General features: G+C 51.5%; 1 protein-coding gene and 1 non-coding gene across 2 annotated transcripts in view; both read right to left on the bottom strand.

Annotated features, from left to right (window-relative positions):
• RIN3 (Ras and Rab interactor 3) overlaps positions 1 to 19,874 on the bottom strand; it is a 119,726-nt gene that overhangs the window by 64,460 nt on the left and 35,392 nt on the right. Inside the window, exon 3 of the mRNA XM_069465236.1 lies at positions 7,345 to 7,462. Within this exon, the coding sequence (XP_069321337.1) occupies positions 7,345 to 7,462 (118 nt within the window). The remainder of the gene's footprint in view (positions 1 to 7,344; positions 7,463 to 19,874) is intronic.
• LOC138381035 (U6 spliceosomal RNA) lies at positions 11,504 to 11,610 on the bottom strand. Its single transcript, XR_011232989.1, has one exon. It is a non-coding gene; the product is annotated as a U6 spliceosomal RNA (small nuclear RNA).

The following is a 19,874-nucleotide window of genomic DNA, read 5'->3' as shown; positions in this document are numbered from 1 at the left end:
AGTGGGAGAGCAGCCCAAGCAGAAGACACGGCAGGGGATAGAAAGGAAGCAGGGTGCTTCCGGAGGGGGCCATAGGATTATTACTCTTCCAGGGGGCCTCCACACTGCGATAACCAGGGGAAACTGCTCCAAACAGGCAAGAGACGCATCACAAAACTTCACCATCCACCTAAGTAGCCTTGTAGGGAAGCCGGCGGGGCTGGGGAGGATGCTGTCAGTCAGAGGGAGCCTTGCACAGAACAGGTGCGCCTTCCTCTGCTGTTTCAGGATGGCCGGGATGAACTAACTCCCACTATCTGCTGGCTAATGCCCGACACGGCCCCACGATAACATCAGTATGACAGCCTTTCTTCCTGTTGAGATGCACCCTCCCCTGGCAGAGAACACCACTTTATGGTGGGGTTAGTCCTTCACAGACTAGTATGAATACATTTACTGAGTAGAGACTCTCCAGAGAGGCTGTCAAGGCCCTTTGTGACCTGGCCCAATCCCACCATCCCAGCCCCGTCTTTGACCCCACTTCTAACCACCTCGCCCCCAACAGAGCTCCACCCTCCCCTGAGCCTCTTTCCTGCCCCCAGGCTTGATGCAGGCTGTGGTCTCAGCTTCACACGCCTGCTTCCCAATTTCTCTTTCTCACAACGATATCCTGTCCATCCTCCAAGGCCCAAAGAGGCCTGGGTTGGTTTCCTGCAGTCAAGAGTCATTGGTTTGGCAGCCCCCAAAGTGCAGTTTAGGGCCGTCTGGCTTGTAGTTCAGTTAAGTGTGCATGTGTCTGTGTCTCGCACTGGTCCAATGTCAAGGGCCATGTCTTCGAGAGCCTGTTGTAGTGTCTCCCATCAGAAGCCATCCAGCTCATATTTAAGTCTCTGAAATATTCGATAACACCGAGAAAGCTCAAAATAAAACATTAATGTGAAAAAAAGGAAGGCTAAGAAACTATATGCAACACTGTGATTCAAAATCTATTTTAAAAAACAGAAATTAATTCACCAAAGTTTTCCAATAAAGTTGCTGGAGTTAAATTATCTCATGATGTATTTCCCCCTTCCCCCACCCCCCAGGTCCAACTCCAGTTGTTGAGGCCAAAAAGGAGAATGCTAAAAGTAGAAAGAAACAAACTGTGGTTATTTTACACAAAAACTCTATGGGCAATACCCAATGTGAGATGAGAAGAATGAATCAGCTTCTTAGAGGAGTTCTCCAAGAGCAGGGCATTGCAGGAAATGATGGGTTCTGAGGTATGAGTTGCGCATTGCTCAATCCCCACAGCTAATTCTCCCTGCTAGCATCCAGCAAACACTCACTACCTGCGGGAACTGGGAGAGCTTGTCCCTGTCAGTGTCTCCATTTCGTCCAGTAGAAGAAGTTGTTGAGTGCTTCTCACGTGCCAGGAAACTGTCCCAATCCCCGTTTGTGTACTCAGGGATTGAATCACTCATCGGTCCTCCCAATAGCTGTGTTGCAGATGTCCTCATTTTGCAGATGAGGGAAATGAAGCACAGAGAGGTTAAGTAACATGTCCGATGTCACAATGTGACAGAGACAGAATAAAAACCCAGAACTGGCAGCCTTTGCAACACTCAAGCTCTCGAAAGAGGTTTGCATTCACAAGAGTGTGAGATTCACCACGATGCCATCAACACATCAGTATCAAGAGGTTGCCTTCTCCACACCAGTCTATTTTAATAATAATCACTCCTTACCTTTTTATGGACTTAATACATTTTGATTCAAATACAGGTTAAATCTCTTTTGAGGATCGTGGGGCAGTTGGTGAAAAGGCCCGACCCAAGAGGAGAACTCAAAGGCATTCTGGGTGATGCCCTGACCTGCCCACACATACAGATCTCCGCTGTCCGGGACCAGTCACCTAGAATTTCTCCCTTCCTTGGTTTAAAAGGTCCCCACAGTCCAGCAGTGATGGCCAGCAGCACCAATCAGCACAAGTGTTTGCCACATTTGTCCAGGAGATGGGCTCTGTTCCCAGGTACAAACTTATCTATCAACTTCAACTACTTGGCCTAAAATCACATGCCTGAGAGTGGGAGCTCTGCTGAGGGCAGGAAGAGATCTTACCTGGGCCAGACAAGCAGGCCTTTCTAAAGCCAGGGGAACAGGCGGGAGTGAAATGGGGCTGCCCAGGAAGCGTGGGCAGGTGGCTCAGACCACAGGCGCTGGGCAGCTTGCTTCCTGCATGGGCATCTGTCGCTGTGTCATGGCTCCTCTTCCGGAGACAGGACCAACTAGCTTTCTTTTTCTAGCAGCCAGCAGAAAAATGTCATCCCATGAATATGTCATTGTCACCATCTTCAAAGCCCATGAACCAAAAGGTAGCTACTGTCCTCTTGGCCAGGTGGCTCATGTCAGCCATCAGGGGGCAGGCTGCAGCCTCTTCCATCCCACGTCCCGTGTCCCATGGCATCCCATGGCCCATCCATCGTACGTCCCCTGCCCCGGTGACTCTTCTGCTGGGTCTCTGCCCCACTCATACACCTCGGGCCCCTGAGGGTCCCCAGTGAGGCCAAGTGGTGACCCAGACATCTCAAAGTCTTCTCGTCACCTTAGTGCAGCAGAGAGGAGCAGGGAGGCAGTAAATGGTAATACTTGTTCATTTCTTTGATCCCAATCCCTTTCTCTAACTCCTCTTTAAGGCCAATAACTCTTAGATTTGCCCTTTTGAGGGTGTTTTCTAGATCTTATAGGCGTGTTTCATTCTTTTTTTATTCTTTTTTCGCTTTTGACTGTGTATTTTCAAATAGCCTGTCTTCAAGCTCACTAATTCTTTTGCTTGGTCAATTTTGCAGTTGAGAGACTGATGCATTTCTCAGTTTGTCAACTGAATTCTTAAGCTCCAGAATTTCTGCTTGATTTTTTAAATTTATTTCAATCTCTGTTAAATTTCTCTGACGGGCTTCTGAATTCCTTCTCTGCATTGTCTTGAAGTTCATCAAACTTCTTCAGGACAGCTATTTTGAACTCTTTGTCTGAAAGGTGTCCTATCTCCATCACTCCAGGATTGGTCACTGGTCCGTGGTGTGCATGTGTGCTCTGCGTGCAAGCCACTGGAGTTTAGGGTCATTTGTTACCACAGCAAGACTAGCCTGAGCTGACTGGTTAAGGGTTTTGCAAAGAAACTCTTAACAAGAAACCAGAGGACGATCCAAGCACACAGAAACACAGAAGTGGTCAGAGTGAGCGTTTCTTGCTCAAGGCAAACAGAGCCGGCCACAGATGGGGCTGACCACCCACTTTCGGGGCATCCCCTCGTCTCCTTCCCCTGTCTCATCTCTGTGTGGGGAACCCCAACAAAGATCCAGCTCCAGCCTGGGCCTTTCCCTTGCCCACTTCCTCCTCAGGCCACCCCCCACTGCAGCCGCCGCAGCCACAGTGGCTAAAGTCCCAAGCACTGCGGGCACACTAACTCCTCCCAGGGCCCCACGAGGAGGGCACCGTCCTTATCCCCATCTTGTCGGCAAGGAAACTGGGGCCTGGAGAGGTACAGTAACTTGCCCAAGGTCACACGGGCAGGGAAGGCAGAGCTGGGATCAAACACAGGCTGTGTGGCTTCCAAGGTCTGTGCTCCACCGCTACGCTAAGGAGGACGGTACTGAATGAAGACAGCAAAGAGAGAAGAGCAGCGACTCAACATGGCAAAGAAACAAATTTCCTGCAGCTGTCTCATTGTTGCCCCGGTTCGCCCTGGTGGCAGACGTCAGAGAAATGAGGGTGGGGAGCAGTGGAGTAATGTAAGGAAAGAGCAAAATAAAAGACATACAGACTCATAGACACCATCTGGGTATTTACGGTGAATGCACGTGAACAATGATTGGATGAGTCGTCGATTTTTTTTTTTTTTTTTTTTCCAGACAGGGTCATTCTCTGTCACCCAGGCTGGAGTGCAGTGGCACAGTCATAGCTCACTGCAGCCTCGAACTCCTGGGCTCAAGTGATCCTCCCGCCTCAGCCTCCCGAGTAGCTGGGACTACAGGGGTGCACCACCACACCCAGCTATTTTTAAAAAATTTTTTGTAGAGACAAGGTCTCACTATGTTGCCCAGGCTGGTCTCGAACTCCTGGCCTCAAGTGAGCCTCTCGCCTTGGCCTCCCAAAGTGCTGAGATTATAGGTGTGAGCTACCGTGTCTGACTGAGCATTGAATTTTTAAAAGTTTAAAAATAGAAAATGAGGTTCTATGACATGGCCCTGAGAGGAAGACAAGAATCCAAGGAAGTAAGCTGTCTCTGTCCTTGAGTGCCCTGGTTTGTCCCTTGGGCTTGACAAAGATTCTTTGCTGGACCAAACTTCAGTTAGGCTCCTGAACCTACTCCCAGGCCCCTCTGTGCACTTTCTTGTAAAATCCAGGTTTAGCAAAAGAACCTTGTTTGGCCAGAACCCCCCATGTCAGTATCCGATTGGGCTCCTCATCCTTCCCCATCCCCGGCTGGCGTCTGCTCACCCTGGCCCGTCTGCAGCAAGAATCCTGTTAGGTCAGTGTAGCCGGGATCCCCTGACCCCTGACGTTTTCTGTTAGTAATTTTCCATCCACTGACCCCCACCTGCTCCTGGGCTATAAATTCCCACTTGCCCATGCCGTATGCAGAACTGAGCCCAGTTCTGTTCAGAGGGCTTTTTCCCTAACTCAGTAGTTCTGAGTAAAACCTGGTTTTACTGCTTTACTGACTGACTCTGGTTTTTCTTTGACAGGCTCCTCGTGGGAAAATGGACATGAAACCAGATACGATGTCCTGGTTCCCAGGGGGTGTAATTGGGTTGAAGAGCCTAGAAGTGATTACCCTGAAGGCGGGGGCAGGGAGGTGGGAAAGGAGCAGGAACGGAGGAGAGAAGCAGAACTTCCAGACAGTCTGTGCTCCAGCGGATGCCCCTTTGCTCCAAGAAGCCGCCCCGATCGCCCTGCCCTTGAACACACCCCCACCTCAGGCCCCCAGAGCACCGGCTGATGAGGAACATGCTCAGCACACCATGACTCCCTGCTTTCGGCTACTTTCCCAATGCTGGAGCTGTCACTCAAGAACACAGTTGGGTCTTGGGTTTCTAAAGGATTGTAGGTAACTACTGGCTAGCAGCTGAGTCCCCCAAAGCCTGGCCACTCTCAGGAAGAGGCAGGTCTACACCATGCTGCCCCCAGTAGTCCGTAAGTAGATGGGCGGATGGTCATCCTCTCTCAGGAGGCCACAAGCACACCCAGGGTCTGTGCGGCCCCAGAAACACCTGCTGAGATGCCTTGCCCTGGCGGGATGACAAAGAACCCAGGTTCCTGGAGAGCAGTACACGCCCCAAACAACCCCACTCTCTCTGCAGTCATCAGACGGTGCTGGATGCTTGGTCTGGGAAAACCATAACCCTCTCCTCCCTCTTTGAAAACCCCACACTTTCTTCCCCACTGGACTCCATAGCGTGGACGGGTCATTCAAATTTGCTTTATAAATGAACAACCTTCTCCCCAACCCCACAGTCCCCATACCCCCAACCCAGTGATCAGACTCCTTGCAGTTCACAAAAACCCAGGCCATCTACTCCTTTCTGGGCACATGGCTGGACTACATTTCCCAATCTCCCTTGCAGTTAGGTATGATCACATGACCAAGTAATAGCCAATGGGATGTGGGCATAGGTGGCAGACCCACTTTCAGGCCCTGGGGTGAGACCCTCCCCCCAACCATAAGCCTTTTCTGTGCTCTTTCTCCCTGCCAGCCTATTGGCCTGGACTCAACCCTAGGAAACTGGAGGCTGCACGCTGAAGGTGGCAGAACCTCCCCCAGCTGGTGTCCCTGAATGTTCCCTCCCCACTGGCCAGAACCTTGCAGAGGAGTAGGAAACCAGCTTCTTCTGGGTTTAGGCCATTCCGCGTGCTGTTGCTGTTGCAGCAGCTAATATCCCCGCTCACCTGTTCTGCACAGCATTCCCCTCTGCCATTCCCCTCCCTCCTTCTGAAGTAAGCTCCGAGAGGCAGGGACAGTGTTTTGTTTCTGCTGCTTCCCCAGTAGTGAGTAGTACCGGCATGGAGTGCACACTCCGCAACTGTGTGCTGAATACGTGAATGGGTGAGCTGTGTCTTCTCCACTCCGCACGGGTCTGGTGTCTACGGGAAGAACCCCTCACAGCAGAAACAGAACCTGCCTCTGCTTTCACTTTCCAGCCCACTTCTGGGCCTAGAAAATCAACCTTTAATTGAACTCATGTTTGGGACTCAGCCTGAATGCTCCCTCCTCTTTGACACCCTCCCCGAGTCCTCCCCATGGTGACCTGCATCCTCTGTGCCCTCCAGGCAGAGGTCTCTTTGCAGTGACACCTGCTACCCTGCACAGCGAGAGGTGTCCACCTCTTCTGCCCCAGCATGTCCCTCACCCTCCAACCAGACTGGGAGACCCCTGAGGCCAGGAACTCTGTCCATGCCCGACACTGGGGCACAAGTGTCTCTCGAGAAGCAAGCTCTGGGGAATATGAAATGAGCGTCCTCCTTTAAGTCTTGTCACTCTGCTGCTAACCAAGGGTAAAAAGCTTCTCACAACACCCTGGACCCATTTACAAGAGGACATAAGCCAGTGCGCGTAATAATCTATGGATGCTTCTAATAGGCCTTTTGGATTTTAACACCTGACATGGGCACACATGGACCCTGAGGAGGGGAAACCGGTACGGATGGCTGAGCCAGCAGTCCACAAGGGGCCCGAGCCCGGCGACACTGCATATCGGTACACACCCACCTTTGACTGGGGTCTCAAAACATTTTTCCACTGAGGCTCATCTCCTGCCTGCTTCTGGCAGCCCTGTGCACACACAAGAACTCTGTCTTTCAAAGCGCTTGCCCATTTGGCCCTAAAAAAGCTCTGTGATACAAGCAGGACAGTAACCGTTATGTCCCTTTAACAGATGAGAAAACTGAGGCTCACAGAGGTGAAGTGACTTGTCCCAGATCATGGTTGGAGTGTGTGCTGGGCTACAGGATGACCCAGGGGCCCAGGAAGTTCCTCTCTTTTCCTTTCTCCAGCTTCCTTGCTGAGCTAAGGAGGAAACTTCGCTGTGGCCACGAGGAAGCAAAGCCAACAAGCCCTGACGAGGGTAAGAGGAAACTAACGTTGACTTTTGAGTGATAAACTGAATTCAAAACCAGCATGGCCAAGAAACTTCATTTAACTGAAAGTTTTTTCCCCCTTCTAATTTTACTTTTTTTTTTTTCCCCCTATTTTACCACACACTTAAAACCTTCGAGCTTCTAATTTTAAACACGTCTGGTGTAGGCAGGAGTCTGTGGTTAGCAGGGCAGCGTTTGCTGCTGTTGCTGCCGTGTGGTTGGAGCCGGAACGGGAAGATCGGTACTCACTCGACTTTTCCTCCTTGATGGTGTATTCCAGCACCTCCGACGAGCTCTCGTGCAAGGAGGGAAAGTGGACACACAGCACCAGGTGCTTCAGGCTGCTGTCCCTGCGGACCAGGAACATCTGAAACACAGGAGGGGAGGGAGCTCCATGAGTCAGAGATTTGGGTGGAGGTGAGGAGGACAACAGTGAGGTGGAAGTCACCGGAAGGTTCCCGAAATAAGGAGGCAGGCTGGAGCGGTGAAGCCTCCCTCGGGAGCCAAATGTCACCTGGCCCGTGTCTAAATCGAGGCTCCTGGTGCCTCCATTTCTCATCTGCCCACTGAGTCATGGAGTGGTTCGACTAAGTCAAAGTTCTCAAAGCGTGCTGTAGACAGAGTCCGTGGGGGAGGGGGTTAAAACTCCCATGTCCCCCACCCTGCCCAGATGCTGGTTCTGTGGGGGGGGGGCCTGGATCCGCTGACCCTGATGTGGGTGGTCCAGAGTCCACACCCAGAAAAGCTCTAATGTGCGGGAGTGGGGCTGGGTTTCAACTCACACCCCAGCACGTTCGCTCCAGGAGAGGCCGTTGGAAATAATCACAGATACTAGTCAATTCATACTTTTTTCCCCATGAAAATATAAATAGCTAATACTTAACACAGAGCTCTCTCTGTGACAGGAACTGTTATGATACTTCACATATATTAACTTGCTCCATCCTCACAATCACCCCCTGATGTGAGTCTTTTTATTATGCCTGTTTTACAGATGAAGAAACTGAGGCACAATGACCAAAACAGAACACCCCCTCCTCGAGCCAGTGTGATGACTGAGTTAATACCTGTAGGGGCGTGGCCCACAGGACATACTCTGGAAGGGGGGCCTGGCCAAATCTCACACCTGGAGGGGGCAGAACTGGAGTCAGCCCCTAGATGCTGGTGTTGACGCTTGGGACCTTCATGCCACCAGGCCTCTCCGTGCAGACCCCAAGTCCCACCCAGGACAACCTGCTTCTCCTGTGGGCGTGCCCTATTCTGACAAAACCTGCCACGGGGCTCCCAGGACGGATCTGTGCTCTAGTGCCAACAGTGGCCGCCATCTAAACCAGAGCCGGTGCATTCACAGACACTCCTACTTCTCCCGCTCCGGGCAGTGGTTCTGCTCCAGCGAGGGTCCCAGGGCAGTGCCCTCCCCGGGGTCATCACAGGGAGGGGGCTCCGCTGCCTTTCACAAGCTCTGTTGTTTAAGGATGTCCTTGTTAGTCTTGGTTGGCCCTGAGCAAGCTCATTCTTCCTTCCCAAGTGATACCTTCTGGAATCTCCCCAGCCTGGGGCACAGTGTCTCCCCACCCTCTCCACCCTTATCCCCGCCCCTGCAGTCTAAGCCTCTCCCACTCGGGCCCCACGCCCCTGGGCTGCAGAGTGGAAGGCCAGGAGTCTGTCCAAAGCTGCCGCGGGAAGGCTGGGGAGTGGGGCTGGGGGCGTCCCAAAGACAGGAGGCCTTCAAGGAACACTTCCCCTCCCACCAAGGCATACTCCGCCCTGCCACCCCTTTGGTGATGCTCCAAATTCTGCTGCCATTGTTACTGATTACCAATATTTGTAAAGGAAAATAAAAATCTCAGGACCAACCCCCCCCAACTCCTGATGCAAAAGGGAAGCAGGCAGAGTCAGGCAACACCTGCTTCCGAATGAAGGGCTGTTACTAACATTATGCATCTATCAGATCTCCATGGAGAGGTAAAAGGCCTCAGGCATCTGCAAGGATTGTCCCCACAGATCATTCATAGGGAAATTCCTTGCTGGCTTCCTATAAACAAGGACATGCAAATTGTAACTTTGGGTCTACAGACTAAGACGAGCACCTAAAATTAAAGTCTGTTCAATTCCACGCTAATAATGAATTACAAGTTTATCTTCCCAGGTGCAGAACAGAGACAAGACGAGATCAAACATTCTTCCACCTACCCAGGGACATCTATATAATTGATGCTTCCTTCACTCCCTTTTTCTCTTCTTTATCTTACATAAAATGTCGATTTTCTGGGCCTGGCAAGAATGTAGCCATTTTGCCTCACTGTCCGCACCCCCCCCTTTGTTTTCCTTTCTGTATGTCCTGCCCCCCTAAGATACTGCAGCTCCCAAATCCCCCTGTCGACAAACAGTCACAGATTTGTCTGTGGTTGTGCTTTTCCCAGGCACTTCCTCAAACTTTGGCTTAATAAACCTCCATTGATTGAGATCTTTGCCTTGGTCACTTATTTTGGGTTGTCGTATTATTATTATATCACTATATCATCAGAATCATTAATATAATAGTATTATTCCAGCTGTTAATAAAACACTGTAATAATATTGCTATTATTGATTAATAGCAGCTAACACACATTGCCTCCCTCGTCTGCAAGCCCAAACACCAGTGCATTAGATTCCGTGATCTCACTTTATTTTCTTACCAAACTTATGGGGGGATGCGATTATTATCCCCATAAAGTGGTTTTCTTCAAGGGGAAAGTGCCCCCTTTGCACGTGTGGTGCCCGTGTGAGAGGACACACGCCCAGGTCAGGGGACACATGCACATAGCAGAGCTGCCCACGCCCCTCCCCCCGTGTCAGGGATGGCACAGGAAGGAAGGAAGGGCACTGTTCTTGAAATTGCAGGTCCTGTCCCTTTAGTGAGAATGCCACCAACAGTTTCCTTTTCCAACATAAAAACAATTTCTTTTTTCAAAATAGAACTGAAGAGAATAAATAGAGGACCCTTGCCTGTAATAAGGGTAGACTTTTTGTTAGTGGTGGGGTCTACATGGGCCAGGGTCACAACACAACATACTGATGGTTACTTTCCCTTACTATTCTGACACCTCCACCCCCACCGATCTCCCCGGGGTGACTGGCACAACAGACCATGGTTGCCAGCCTCAACTGGGACCTCCCTCAGTGCCACCCTGCAACCTAACCAGCTCTTTCACACCTAGCACATAACCATTTGTAGGTGTTTTCACTTTGCTCAGACATTGACCCTGTTCTCCACCCTTACATTCCAAGAGAGAAAGAAAGAAGACAGGAGCCCCTCAACAGGAACTCCTCCAACTGGGGGCAGGGTCCAATCTGTGCTTCTTCCTGGGCTCCCAGAGGGCCCTGAGCAGCCAGTTACCAGCTTTGTGACCCTGGGTAATTACGTGGCTTCCCTGAGCCTCAGTGTTCTGATCTGTAAATGGGAGTAGTAACACCTGTCAGCACCCAGCACAAACAAAAAATAAAACTTTACTTGTATATGGAGAATTTAAAAAGAAATAGAAAAAAAAAGAACCCAAAGTCCTGCCTGTCGGTGTTGGAAAAGGTAATGGAGATATTGCATAGGAGAGCACCCAACAGGCTACTCACCAAGGACCAACCAAGAGGTGGCATCTACTTTCACCTCTTGGTGGAAACAGAGCGGCCTTGGGACTGGCATTGATCAAAAGAACACAGCAGAAGAGACGTTGTGGAGTTCTGAGCCTAGGCCTCAAGAGGCACATCAGCCTCCATGCTCACCCTTTTGGGCTGTTGCTGTCACATGAAGACGTCTGAGCTAGCCTGCTGGAGTCGTGTGGCTCAGCCAACAGCTAGCACCTACCACAGGTCACATAGTGAGGCCATCTTAGACCATCCAGCCCAGTTAAGCTGCCAGGTGATCGCAGCTGCATAATCAAACCCAGAAGAGACCAGCAGAAGAACCACTCAGCTGAACCCAGCCCAAATTGCTGACCCATAGAATTGTGAGCAAACATGGTGACTGTTTTAAGCCACTGAACGTTGGGGTGGTTTGCTACACGATAGCAGGCAATGATACAGCCATGGGGTAGATGGGCATGGGGCCTCAGCCTCTGGGTATCCTCCTCCTCTTTTCCTTCTATAAGGTGCTCCTAAAGAGTGTCCATGTGGAAAGTCTGAAAGCCAGTGATGTGGCCCAGCCCCTCACTCTACAGACAAAGAATCCAAGACCCAGAGAAGTAAAAAGACCTCATGAGGTTATTTCACTTGTTAATGGCAGGGCCAGGACAAGAATGCAAGACCAGTGATCTTCAGGCCAAAGTGTGACCACTACAATATATAAGCTCCAAATCAACCAACCCACCAGTGTTAAATGAGCACGTATTCTATGCAAAGCATAGGTTTTTATTTATTTATTTTTTATTTTTTAAATATAGAGCATTTCATGAATTTGTGTGTCACCCTGGTGCAGGGACCATGCTAATCTTCTCTGTTTCAATCCAATTTTAGTATATGTGTTGCCAACGTGAGCACTCAAGGGGTTTTAGCTGCCTTGCAACAACTCCCTCCCTGAGGCTTGGAATATTATACCCACTGTATAGATGATACAATGGTGTGGGGGTGCAGGTTGGTAAAGAGACAGGGAAAGGGGATGGGCATTCAAGGGAAAGGCCCAGAGTGCTGGGCCTCGGGGCCCTTTCATGTAAGACTCTCCAAGTTTAGTCCTTAGTTGGCCACTCGAAGCTGTGTGAACTCTCTGGGCTGCTTCTTCCTCTGCAAAATGGGATCATGACAGTTCCTGCCTGTGATAGTCACTAGGAGTTAGCTCCCCAAGAAGCAGTCCCCTCTCCCCTTCCTTGCTAACAGACCCTGATTCTGACCTGGGTGGCAATGTCCCCTGACTCAGGAGATATACCATGTTTGATCAAGGCCAGTCATGACTACGCTGCTCCATTTCCAAGCCTTCCTCACAATTAGGGGTGGCCAATAAAGCATGTGGAACAACATTTGTTCCCTAAAAAAAGGACTGAGCCTAGGAGAAGAAAGCCATTTGCCTCTGCATGGGTGAGATGGCTGTAGCTGTAGCTGCCATTTTGCAACCATGAGGATCAAACCTGAGGACCAAAGGCCAACATTTTGACCACGGAAGAACAGAAAAATGGGAAGAGTCTGGGAACTGAATGCATCACTAAGCTATTAAACCAGCCCTGACCCTAACCTCCAGACTTCTCACTAGGTAAACAATGGTGGCCTTATGGCTGAAGCCACTGTCAGCCGGGTTTCTTGTTACTTGAAGCTGAAAGCATCCTCCGCTGACCCAGCCTCAAGGAGTACACGGACATGGGACCTCAGCCGCTGGGTATCCCCTCCTCTCTCCCTTCTATGTGGCGCTCCTGTGGAGTTCATGGAGCTCAATGGGAAGTATGAAAGCCAGCCATTGAAAAGGCTGCACAGGTGACTTCAGCAGAGTGCCTGCTACATAACAAGCCTCAGTACATGGTACTTCCTTCCCCAGGCCCTGCTGCCTGCCTCCCAGCCCTGAGGACAGATGGCACAGGGCCCCTAGCACTCCTGTCCTGACTGTTCATCGATGGCTCCAACAATCAGAAAGGCAGCAGGGAGGGCACCAGGCGCCCTGGATGAGGAAAGATGTCCTGATTAGCAGCTCCAGAATTCTGGCCTCGGCAGCGGGAGGAAGAGCCAGGCGAGCAGTGAGGGAACGTGGGGAGACAAGTACAGGTGCCGGGGCCACCTTTGTTCACCTCCAGGACACTCACCTGAGGGCTGCCAGGGTTCCTACAAATGGAGCAGTCACAGCCATGCCCACAGTGGGACCCTCCATCGGCCGCTGCTCCTGAAAGCCTCCCGGGTTAACCAGGCCACCAAGGAACCTGCTGCGCCCAGTGTCCTTACGCAACCCCTCTCCTCTCTGGGAACCAGCCATGTCTGCTGTCTGGCTGAGTCAGCTGTGCCTTCTGTTCCTTCTTTTTTTCTCTCTCCTTTCGTCAGCTCCCCCAGTGTACCAGATCAGGAATTCTCAGAAAGCAGAAGAATCCTCTTCCCCCAATTGTACAAACTGCTGGGTGGCACAGCCCCTCTGAGGGGCCAATTTTCTTTGAAGAGCTAGGATTCCCCATCCCAACCCCCCCCCCAAAAAAAAGCCAACAGGAGGGCAGCTGTGGTAAGAACACTGGGCTGACAGTCGGGACACTTGTGTCCTTCCCAGCTCTGATGCCGGTTTGCTCTGCGTCCTGGAGCAAGTCACCTCCCCTCTCTGAGCTGGCTTTTTCCAGTCTGTAGTGAGGGAGAGGCTGAAGGATCCCAGGACTCCTTCCTTCCAGAAGATACTCTTCCAGCGTCAGTGCCCCTGGGGTGTTCCCAGCCCCCCAGAGGCTTGCGTGCAATCCAGAAGGGGGCACAGCCAGCCACGGGACCCTCTCCTGCCTACCTTCCGCCAGTGTGGGTTTTGGAAAGCCCAACTGATTTCACCAGTAGCTGGGACAGAATATGCCTAGGGAGAGAATTATGCAACCACCGCGCTCCCCTCACCCTCTCCAGATACATACGTAAAAACCCTAAGCTAAATACACTATAAATGGTTTTGTTTTTACTATCCAATTTTGGCCTGGACAACCCAGAGCTGTCTGCTTTTCCACTTTTGTTATTTTAGGACTATTTTCCAGTTGCTGGGGGAAAATTTCCAATCATGCCCATTAGGGCAGGAACAGAAGTGGTTGGTTCTTCAGAGAGGCCACAGCTGCAGGGGCCGCCGTGTCTATGGAGGTCGGCAGTCCAGTGGCGGGAGCCCACCCTGGGCATGTGGGAGAGAGTGGGCCCATGGCAAACGTCCTCACATCCCCAGTCCTGACTCTGACAGAGCTTGGGATTGTGTGTGTGTGTGTGTGTGTGTGTGTGCGCAAAGGGCTGTAAGAAAGCCAAGTCACAAATCCTCAGAACCCCTGAGGACTGGAAACACAAGAAAGGGACACATTGCCCAATACCTTTATTTGACATATGGGGAAACCGAGGCCCACCTTTCCCATTCCTTGCGGCGTGGTTGTAGCATGGCACAGAGCAGCATTTCTCAACCCCGGCTGCGTATCAGAGCTACCTAGGGAGCTTTTAGAACACGCTCAGGGCCGAGGCTCACTCCAAACCAAAGAAAGAAGCATTTCCTGGGGTGAAGCCAAGATGCTCTATTTTTTTAAAGTCTTTTGAGGCAGCCAGTGTTGATGGGAGTCAAGTCCCACCACTTGGCAGCCACACTCCTCGGTCAGGCTCCTACCGTCTCAGGGCCGAGTTTCCCGCTGACAGCACAGAGCTCACACCCTGTTCTGCAGGGCTGTCAGAAAGATGAGCAGGTGCGTGACACAAAGCAATTCTGCAGTAACTGGTGACTGTGCCCTTCCCTGGCCTCAGCACCAGGAAGGGGCGAGAGAAGGGCTTCACCGAATGCTGTTCTCACTAACACTGAACGGAATTGGTAGTCCTTGGGCTCACACCTGGGAGGGTGCCTGGCACGACCTACATGGCTGGTCCCTATCACAACTCAGGTTACCGCAACTCTTCAGCGAAGCCCCCACTACCAGAAGCAACTTTCTTTATACGAGGTTCCCTTCGCTAGAAACTGGAGCACCTTATGTTGCCACAAAGTAAGGAAGTGCTCTGACAAACAAACAAACAACACACACGCACACACACACAACACACACACACACACACACACACACGCAAACAATGATGGGGCTGTGTCAAAGATACAGGAGCCAACTGAAAAACTCCCAATGGCCAAGGTTGGAACAATTTGAGCAACAAAATAGTTAAGTAGTATTGGATTGTAACCCAAAGTATAATATAAGTATCCATGATTCCATACTGATATAAGAAAATGACCAAATAATAAATAGATGGGGCAGAAGAGGCAAATCTCTCTTGTGCAGAAAAATTCCAAATACTTCATTAGATATTTAATCAAGGAGGGAGAGCATAACTCCCCACCCCTTAAGGGAGGGCTGAGCATGGTGACTCCCTTCCAAAAAGCACAGCATGGAAGGAGAGGGGAGGAGTAACCTACAGTGGCGAAACCCTACAAACGCCACCCACCAGGTGATCAAGGTCAGCATCACCAGTGGTAAGTCATGTTGACAGTACGGACACTCGATATGACGAGATGAGAAGGGCACTTCGCTTCTGCGGTCTTCCTCCCAAAACCCGTGACCCCAGTCTGGCCATCAGACAAATCTCAGTGGAGGGACGTTCTACAGAAAAGCTGACCAGTAATCCTCAAAACTGTCAAGGTCATCAAAAACAAAGGACGTCTGAGAAAATGTCACAGCCAAGAGGCACCTAAGGAGACAGGACGACTAAATGGAATGTGGTATAACCTGGATGGGATCCCGGAACAAGAGGTAAAAGCTAAGGGAATGTGGATAAAGTACGGGTTTTAGTTCGTACTAACGTAGCAAGGTTGGTTCATTGATTGCGGCAAACACACCACACTAATGTGAAATGTTAACAGTAGGAGAAACTGAGCGTGGAGTGTGTGGGAACTCTCTGTACTATCCTTGCGACTTTTATGTAAATCTAAAACTGTTTTAAAATGCAAAAACCAGTTTGAGTGCAGAATAAAGAAAGGAGGCTTTTGATTGTCTTGTTTCTGGATACATACAAACCAAAAAATGGGCCAAGATGTTCCCAACACCTTATCAGAGAAGCAGGCTGCAGGGAGGGGAGGCGGGCAGGGGGATGGGGGTGAGATGTGGTCAAGGTCACACAGACATTTGGGACAAAGGGGCTGGATCCCCAGCCTCCTGACCACTGGCCCCAGACATGATGAAGTGCTGCCCCTCATTGGTACCAGGACGGGTGGGCCCAGGTGGTCTCTGTAGACCCTTTGAGCTCCCCCAGTCTGGGGACCACCCATGGTGTCTGTAGCTTAAAAAAAAAAGATGACGTCATTGCGCTGGTGGAATTTCAGAGTTTGGTGGGAGCCCTATTGTGTGGCAAAGGGCCTTGTCAGCATCCCTGAAGGGCATACCAGGAATATTCTCTGCTCCTACTAGCTGTGTGACCTCAGGCAAGTGAGTCAACTTCTCTGTGCCTCCGTTTCCTCATCTGGAAACAGGACACTAATAATGCCTACCTGACAGAAATCACTGTGAAGGTCAAAGAAGGTCATGCACATAGCAACCCAGGTAAAAGTTAGCCAATCCTTGTACCAGGGCATGGCCTCAGGGCTTTGCTTCTGCTTGAATACAGACCTGCACGGGCAGGAGTCGGGCACCAGGGCAGAGGGCAGGGAAGGCAACGGAAGGCACATCCCCTCCATCCTGTCATCCTCGGGGCTGACGCAGCCCTGCTCCTCCGAAGGGGGCAGCTGGTGGGCAGGAAAGGCTGACCTCCTGTATGCAGTCACCTGCGGTCTCAGCTCTTCCGTACTCAGCCCCTGGGCTGGAGAAGAGTCCTCGGGGCCTCGGCTGCCTGGTACCTCCCCCTGCCTGAGGTGAAGGGGAGCCAGACCCATCCGCCCTGCCGTCCTTATTCATTTGTTCCAGGGAACAGTCAGAGCCAGGCCCATTCTGCACCCAGGCCGGAGTTGGACATGGAGTCATAAGGTAGAAGAATATGATGTGGTCCTGCTCTCCAGGGGCTCAGGGAAGCTCCAAACCCTCCAGCCACACTTTCATCCCCGAGTGCCCAGCTAGGCTCGTGCCCACCTCGGGGCCTCAGCCTACATCACCCACCCACTCCCCAACAGACCCTCTCAGCACCCCCATCTCATCCTGCCCATCCATCCTGCATGGCCCAGCTCAGTGTCTGCCTCCTCCAGGAAGCCTGCTCCGATCACCCCATCTGGATGTGCTCTCTCCCTCCTCCAGGTAACTCGCTGCCCTGCCTTTCACAGAGCACTTAGATACCCCCCTCCTTATGCCTTTATGGTTCATATCTGTGCATGGAGCCCTTACCAGACCCGCCAAGAGGACAGTGGTAAGATCATATCTTACCCATCTTTATAAACACGCCTTATATCCAAACCCATCCGGTATTGGTTGACCTTAGAAAATTACTCGTATGTCTGTTTCTCTCCTGCTACTCCCTTATGGCAGGGTGTGCTTGGTCTAGGCAGGTTCAGACCTCAGCCCTGTAACTCCCTGGGCAAGCTGCCTCACTCTAGGGGCCGGTGCTGCAGGTGCCCACCCATCCCCCAGGCCTTGTGTTTTCAGTGGACTCCAGCCCCACGACCCATAGCCAGCTCTGCATCTCCCCACCCAGGGCTGTTTCTGGCAAGGGCCAGATCTCACACTCAAGGCAGAGAGAAGGGGCTGGAAAATGAATCCTCAGACCCCACAGGCTTTAACCTGGGAGTATCCGGAGTTGTGAATGATACTCAGCTCCCTCGCCCCCAGGGTGGGATAACCCTGGGAAGTGTGCGTGAGACCCTGACTCCCAGGGCTCCCCGGCAGGAGCCCGCTCAGATGCCCCAGGGGGAACTTGCAGGATAAAGTACCTTTTATTGGCTACTTTCCCCTCCCCTGACTCAGTTCCCCTGCTGGTGCTTCCTGGGATTGCCTCCCAAGTAAGCCACTAGCGCTCAGGGTCTGCTTCTGGGGAAACCCACACTAAAGCACTCCTCTTAGCCTCAGTTTCATTATCTGTAAGATGGTGTAACAGCAGAGTCCACCCTGGAGGATTACTGCAAGACGCTACCCGTAAAGTACAGGGCTTGGCATTAATAAGCATCCTCCAGATAGAACCACTACTGTTATTTTTAACTGTGCTTTTTTCAAACTTTCTGAAGAGAGGACTGAATGTTTTGACAAAGTGGTCATGACCTCTGTCCCGCCCAGCTTGCGGGCCTGGAGACTCACCTGCCTTCTCCTGGGGCTGCCCCTCACTGTCTGGTCCGTCCCCACCGAACACACAGCCTGCCACCTCCCGACCAAGAAAAATCCGGACAGTGGCCACCCCTCAGCCATCAAAAACTTGCCCCGTGGGCTGGCTTTGAGCCGCACCCTCCCAGCAAGGGTGGGACCCTAATGCCCTCAGAACCTACTGGGGAGTGGATGTCTGGCGGGGGCTGCGGCCTGGGCATGGATGCTGGACCACCTGCCGGCTTGAGCTCTGAGTTTATCTTCTACCCAGTTTCATCATCTGAAGCCCTCTGTCACGTCAAAGCTGAAAACCTTTCGGTGGGGAGGAATGAAACAATAGACGCTGTTCTCTCGGGCACTATACTCTCCCTGCCTCCGCCCCTCCCCGCCCCTCCACACTCATCCCTCCAGGAAAACCGGCATCTGCAGACTCCAGGCTGACCTGGGCACTGAGGGGGCTGCCGGCCCGGGGCGCCTGCCTCGCTCTCCCTGGGGAGGGTGTCCCTGGCCTAGAGGGGACACTGCTACGCCTTCAGGCCTCCACAGTCCCCACTCCCTGTGCCAGGGACCTCTGTGGCAAGGCAAGTTTGGGGCTCTGCAGAGGCCCCCTGAGTTCTAGCCATTCCAATTTTCACGTACATCTGCCAGCTTGATGGATTTTACCTAGTCTGGGACGAATGAGTCCACTCGCCAACTGAGCCACAGGTATTTATACGTTTGGGCTATTCCTGGGAGGCAGATGAGCCCTACAAGCCAAAGGGGAGACCAGCAAAAGTGCCCGGCGGCTGGGAGACACGAGCCCGTCTGTGCCAATAAAACTCGTGTGTGCAACACAGCCTGGGGGCACCCAGACTGCCTGGGTTCAAATCCCAGCTCTGCCCCTCCTCCCTGCGTCCCCAAGGGAAGGGCACTCAGTGTCTTCATATTCTAGTTACCTCATCCGTAAAATGGGCAGAGTAGCAACACCTGCCTCTCGGGGCTACTGTCAGGATCAACGGGCAAACTCACGTGGAAAACCTGGAACACGGTGAGTACTTAGGTGAGTACTTAGTGAGCGAACCCCTGCCACCAGGGGGCTGGGAATCCGCTGGGAAAATGACTCCTGGGAGCAGAGCTGTGGTTACCGGTGGCTGGGGTAGGGGATGGGAGTAACTGCTTATTGAGTTTGGGGCTTTATTTTGGGGTGATGAAAATACTAGGTAGAGGTGGTGAATTGCACAATATTGTGAATGTACTAAATGTCATTGGATTGTATACTTTAAAATGGCTCATTTTATATTATGTGAATTTCACCTCAATTACAAAAAAGCTTTCTGGGGAGTGAGCTGGTTAGAGTAGGTGGAAAAGATCGTTATGAGGCATTTTGCTTTTTACTTTATTCACTTCTGTCCAGCTTGGTTTTTGTTCAATAATGAACACATATGTGTATCACTTTTATAATTAAACGAATTAAATTTTTTTTTTTTAAAGTAAGCAGCATGTAAGAGAAATGTGTGTGGGAGGCGAAATAGCAAATGATGGGCTCTGACTCACATTTCGTCACCTGTCATCTGCCCATCTGCCTGTCCATCCATGCATCCATCTACCATCTCGATCCTTCCACGTGACAGGAACACAGCTCTGGAGGGGTGTTCATGTCTCCTTTTCAAAGTGACAAAAGTGAGGCTTAGCAAGTCTAAGCCATTTGCCCAACTCACAGAGCCTGACTCCTCAACAACTTTGGACTCCACCACACAGCCCCTTTATTTTCCTATGTGCAACAGAGGGTAAAACCATTTTTACTCTGGTCCTGATACTCTCTAGTCCTGGGATGCCTGGCTGAGCTCTCGAGCTCACAGCAGGCCAGTGTGGCACGCCTGACCCCTCAGGCCTGCCTCTCAGGCGCCCCGATGCCCAGAGAGCCCACATCAGCCACCCACTCCCTGC

Source organism: Eulemur rufifrons, chromosome 2 (genome assembly GCF_041146395.1).
Source record: "Eulemur rufifrons isolate Redbay chromosome 2, OSU_ERuf_1, whole genome shotgun sequence".
Taxonomy (NCBI): Eukaryota; Metazoa; Chordata; class Mammalia; order Primates; family Lemuridae; genus Eulemur; species Eulemur rufifrons.
The sequence above is the reverse complement of the archived record's forward strand: the minus strand, read 5'-3'. Positions and strand labels throughout refer to the sequence as shown.